At 50.9% G+C, this 5,904-nt stretch overlaps 1 protein-coding gene across 1 annotated transcript; it reads right to left on the reverse strand.

The window, feature by feature from the left end:
• Nucleotides 1-452: 452 nt before the first annotated feature.
• Nucleotides 453-2,421, reverse strand: LOC308502397 (uncharacterized protein). The gene is made up of 2 exons (XM_081060222.1): nt 1,844-2,421; nt 453-1,098 (listed from the first exon to the last, which is right to left on the reverse strand). The coding sequence occupies exons 1-2, from the start codon at nt 2,150-2,152 to the stop codon at nt 886-888; spliced, it is 522 nt and encodes a 173-aa protein (XP_080916348.1). The 5' UTR covers nt 2,153-2,421; the 3' UTR covers nt 453-885.
• Nucleotides 2,422-5,904: the final 3,483 nt, after the last annotated feature.

A 5,904-nucleotide genomic window follows, 5' to 3' on the forward strand; every position in this document is an offset into this window, starting at 1 on the left:
GGAATGTACTTCCCACAAGAAAGCAGCCCACTGCTCACGGAGAGAAGGACCACACTGGCATAGGTTGGAGCTGGCAGCCCCTGGCTTTGATGGTTGAGTAGCTGAGTGAATTGTTACCGACTACTGGTATGAAGGAAGAGGCTGAGGATTTAGGGGGCACAGGCCTGCAGAGTCGGGGTCCCACTCGTAGCTGGATGGATCTGGGTCTGGGTGGAGCAGGGAGGCTGAGGGGCTGGGATGCCAGGCCCCTGCCTGGGAACTCTAGTAGGCCTAGGCAGAGGAGGAGCAGGTGTGGTCCGTCTTTGTTTCTGAAGACACTGTCCTTTTTGCTCCAAACACCAGGATATATGAAAGATTTTATTTAATTTTTTTTCAAAATTACTGTAGCTATTCTAATTCCTTTGCTTTCCCATAGGTTTTCTTTAAAAAAAAAAAATGCACGTACACCACTAAAAGTTCTACAAGTATTTTCATTTAACAATTTATCATCAATATCTTTCCATGTCAGTGATCTTCCTCATTTAAAACATATAAATAAACCAAGACACAAATTGTTAAGTGTTCTATTGTGTGGATGTACTGGAATTTGTGGAATCCTAAAGCTAATTTTCCCCCAACTGTTATTATAAGTAATCCTGAAATCAATAATCTGATTACATATGTATTTGTACAAATGTTCCCCACACCTGTTTGTTGTCATTTGATTTTGCTTGTGGTATACATAGATATCAATTTTGCTTCAACTTTATGGGGTCAAGTTTATTAATCTTTCCTTTATGACTCTGGGCTTTGTTTTTTTAGTATGCTTTAGAAAGCTCTCCACTTTGAAATTACATTATAAAAGCGCGTCACCCATGTTTCCAGGGGTACTTTCATAGTTTTAGTTTACAGCCCGCGTCCCCCGCCCCGCAAGCCCCGCAGCACTTTCCAAGTCCGCAGGGGATCTGGGAACGCTCCTGCTGCTCTGGGAAGCCTGGGCAGGCGTCCCCGCTTGCCGATGTCTTTGGTAAATTTTCCACGTCCCCTCTGGAGCTCGGAAGCGACCTGCGCCGGCCAGGGAGTCGCATGGAGAGGCTGTCCCGTGTCCAGCAGCCATCCCTGCCAGAAAAAAGGACCTCTTGAAAAAAATGCCAAGTTCCCCTCTGCCGCCGGCGTCACGCCGCGCGGGCCAAGAGCCCGAGGCGGACCCCCCCGCCTACGAGCAGCCCGCAGGCGCTCTCCCCGTGGGCCCGCGCGAGGTCGGCGGCCGGCGGCAGGCGGCGCGCTCGCGGGCCCGCGGCCCGGGTGCCCCGCTGCGTTCGCGCCGCTGGTCGGGCGCCACCTGGCAGCGCATCCAGAGCTCCTGTGGAGCGCGGGCGGCGTCCTCGGGGACGCGCTCGGCCGCCGCGCCGTGGCGGGGTCGCAGGAGGCCGGCCGCTCCCGCGCCTCGGCGCTCCGCCCGAGCCTGGTCTCCAGGAGCAGGCGTGCTAGGCGGCCGCTGCGCTGGGCACCGCGAGTGGCTGGCCCAGCGGGCTCACCCGCACGCGCCGCTGTCCCTCGCCCGCGGGGCAGCCGGAGAGGGCGTGCGGGCTGGAAGCGGACGGGCCTCGGATTCTCGGCGCGCGCACCACTGGCTCGCCCGCCGTGGTGGTCGCGGGAACGTCAAAACTGCCCCAAGTCCTCCATCGGAGCGGGGGCCCGCCCCGGAGGGCCGAGGCGAGAGAGCGCAGGGCGTCCGCGGGCCTCCAAGTCTTCCTTCCGCTGGGACCGTGACTACCTGTGCCCACAGAGCGCCGGGGGTGCGTCCTTGACGGCCCGGGCACCCACATGCACCCCTGCCATCTTCGTAGGCAACGCCGGTTACCTGGCAGTTTTCTGTTCCGTGGAGCTCCCGGCGGAACGGCCGTAGGAGCGGAGCTGGCCGCGTGCCCTCCGCGTGTGGGAGGCGCACCGCGCGGGCGACGGTCCGCCTGGTGCCATCTCTCGCACGGGCACCAGGTGCGGGAGCAGCCTGCTTGGGCGGTGCCTGAAGTTCAAACAACACGCGAAGGTCCCCTCCACCGCGGGTGACCGACGCTAAGGGCCCGGCTGCGGTCCCGCGTGGGGCCTGGTGGTCGTAGGCCCCGCACAGCCGTCCTGGGAGGGTCGAGCAGGAGAGCCGGAGCCTGACCATGGTCCCACAGGACCTACGATTGTCGGAGGCTCCTCCAGGGAATTTTGAGTCTCACTCCGGAAACAGGGAACGGGCTCTGCACGCGCGGGTGGCCCTGGAGGACGCCCTAGACAGAGCAAGGCGACCGGGGGTGGACCGGGACAAGGGGGCGTCTGGCCGTGCGGCGGTGCGCCCTTCCCTGCCTTCGATCGGGATCCGGGATCCTTCCGGGCTATGTGCGCAGCAGTTGGGTGTCCTCTGGCGGCTGTGCTACAAGGTCGACCCGGTGGCTGGACGGCGGTGGGGGTGGGGGCAGAAAAAAGACAGTAAGCTGATAATTAGATATGGTTGTTTCTCTGTGTTTTTTGTTTTACGGAGCGTTGTTTTTTTGCTATAATTGAGATTCACTACAAAACGAATCACCCAAGTGAAAAATCCTGAGGTTTATAGTAATAACAATTACCATTATCATTGTTATTCATCATTATTGTTTTTCCAGTTAATTATAAAAACACTGATTAAAATTTCTCTGTCGACAAAGTATCTGACTGATTGAAGTTGATGAAGAAGGGGTTATGGTATGCAGAATTTTCTAAATCCCCCCTGGGAGCCAGGGAACCTCACCTTCCAGCACAGGAGGCCCTGACCCACGACCAGCAGCAACCAATCCAGAAAGCCAGACCACAACCTCTGCAATAATAGGGCCCAAATGCCAGGACTTCATCGATGACTGACAGCTTCCTCCTTTTTAAGCCTGCTTCCAATCTGGAACCAAACTGCGGACAGCCAAATATGTTCCCCTAGGCAATCAGGTAGGATGCTGCCCTCTAGTCAGCCTGCCTCCAGCTTCCCAAGATCACAAGCTCGGATCCAAAGCAGGATGTGCCTTCCTTTTATTTTCCACCAAAAAGCTCTCCTCCTCCTCCTCCTCTTTCCTCCACCTGTCTGTGGGTCAGCCAACTACACTTGATCTGGCTGATTCACTTGTTGTATAGAGCAAGCTGTGAATAGATAGTGCATATTTTCATTTGGATGGTCTGTGTTTGTCTGCAGAGGTTAGTAGAGTGGGAACAAATAAAATACTCAGGATATGTGTTTCCCATGTTAACTCTTTTTTTAAAAAAAAACGTGTATTTATCACACAATTTTAAAAGTTGAGATATAATTTACGTACCACAAAATTCACCATTTTCAAAGTGTACAATTCATTTATAGTCTACTCACAGTTGTGAACCACATCACTCTTTAATTCCAGAACATTTTCATCACCCCAAACAGAAAACTCCATATCCATTTAATACTCTCTTCTGTTCCACCCTCCTCCCAGCCCCTGGCAACCACCAATTCCTGAGTCTATGGATTTGCCTGTGCTGAATATTTCATGTAAATGGAATTATACAATATGTGGCCTTTACGAGGTCTGGCAATTAGGTTTGGGAACTCATCCTAGAAAAAGTGCTACATACCTCATTGCTGAATATCACTATGGTCAGCTTCAAAGTCCTCCCCTTGGGAAGTTATGCACCGACTCCAGTGCCTAATCCCCCTTCAAAGCAATTTTGGAACTCTTTTTCCGGAATGGCTATCAGAGCTGTTGTCGTGTTACCCTTGATGTTCTAAATGTCATCAAAATGTCTTCCTTTCCAGGCAGCTGGATGGTTCAGTTGGTTAGAGCATGAGCTCTGAACAGCAGGGTTACTGGTTCGATTCCCACATGGGCCAGTGAGCTGTACCCTCCACAACTAGATTGAAGGACAATGACTTGGAGCTGATGGGCCCTGGAGAAACACACTGTTTCTCCAATATTCCCCAATAAAAAAATAAAAAAGTCTTCCTTTCAATATTTCCTTTATCTTCAGGTAAAGAAAGAAGTCATTGGGGGCCAAATCAGGTGAGTAGGGAGGGTGTTCCAATACAGTTATTTGTTTACTGGCTAAAAACTCCCTCACAGACAGTGCCGTATGAGCTGGTGCATTGTCGTGATGCAAGCGCCATGAATTGTTGGTGAAAAGTTCAGGTTGTTTTTGTCTAACTTTTTCACGCAGCCTTTTCAGCACTTCCAAATAGTCAACTGTTTGTTCAGTTGGTACAAATTCATAATAAATAATCCCTCTGATATCAAAAAAGGTTAGCAACGTTGTTGCAACAAGTTTCTGAATTTAGTTGTCAGGCCTCATATGTCTGGCTTCTTATACTTAGCATTATGTCTTCCAGGCTCATCCATGTTTAGCATGTATTGGTGATTCATTCCTTTGTTTGGCTTAAGAATTTTCCATTCTAAGCCATAAGATTTTATATATACTATATTCAAATGTTACCAAGTTTTTTTGATGTGATAAATGCACATAATTTTTGCCACTTTAACCAGTTGAAGTGTGCAGTTTACTAGCATTAAATACTGCCAATCTGGCTGGCCACAGCTTGCCCCACCAACAAGCACGGAGGGCATCAGCCCAGCCATCCTGCCCTTCCTCAGAACTCTTCACAGCACCCACTCCAACCAGGACCCAACCTGTGGGTGCGTGGCAAAAGAGGAAGGAGAGAGAGAGAGAGAGAGAGAGAGAGAGAGAGAGAGAGAGAGAGAGAGAGAGAGAGAGAGAGACTGGCGAAGCGGGCAGCACCCTAAGGGAGGCAATCGTGCTTGGACAGGGCCAAGACTAGGAGGCAGCGCCCTGAGGAGTGCAGTGGGGATCTCTGGAAGGGGGTTTGCTGTGATTTCTGCCAGGCCTCAGTGAGGGCGGAACAATGGGCATCTGGGATGTCTTCCTTTCTTCTTTCCTTCCTCCCTCCCTTCCTTTTTTTTCCTTTTCATCAGGAAGAAGTAAAGCTGGAAGATAAAGGAATGAATGAGACTTTCTAGACCATCCACATAACATTGGGCCACCTTATGAACCTGTCCTTATTTTCTGAATAAAAAGTCTCTAAGGAACCAGGGCGTGCTCCTATTCCAGGGCACACTCACTCTTCTGCCTCCTTACATAGTCCTTTGTCCTCCCTGCCCTGCCTAACAGGTCAATCCCCTTGGAAGCTTATTCAAACCTAGGGATCTCCATGAGTTCTCTGCAGCGCAGATTGTCCTCTTGCTCTAACAGCCAGTCTACCATCCTGGCCATTTCTAGTTGTTCTATGTATGCTTGGCTGGTCTTGCCAACAACGAAGTAAGATTCTCAGATGAAGGACCCCCTGGCTCATGCAGCCCACAACATGCTTCCACTACAAATTGCTCACTCTCCCCAAACACAGAACTTGCTTTTTGAACCATATTCCTGTTGAGCAGATATGCAACTGGCAAGTTATTGCTGGGTCAGCAAGAGATAGATGCCTCCTTTTTTTCCAGCTGGGTCCAGATTCTGCTTTAGGAATGTCAGAGGCTAGCAGAAAACAGGGAGAAAAAGTTTTCAGTTCAGAAAAAAAAAAGGAACACACTTGTTGGGACAGACATTAGAACAGAGGTTGGTAAGGATCCTGAGGTGCCAAGGGCATTTCCTCCAGGAGTCTGCTGTGCCTTTGTGGAGTACCTGGTGGGCTTCGCTGCCCACTTAACCTCAGTGTGGATTCTCATGCCCCATGGGCTGGCCTGAAAGCTCCTCCCACCCAAATCAGCCCAAACCTCCACAGAAGACAAGATCACCAATGCCTGCGACTGGTGCTGAAGATTTCTGGCTAATTAGTTCTTTCCCTGTCATTTAACTAGAATTGCAGGCTCTTCGAGCTAGAAAGATTTTTAGGGTTCTGGAATCTGTCCATCCCACTTGGACAAAGATCTAAGTTGA

The sequence above is a fragment of the Rhinolophus hipposideros genome (genome assembly GCF_964194185.1).
Source record: "Rhinolophus hipposideros genome assembly, chromosome: 9".
NCBI lineage: Eukaryota > Metazoa > Chordata > Mammalia > Chiroptera > Rhinolophidae > Rhinolophus > Rhinolophus hipposideros.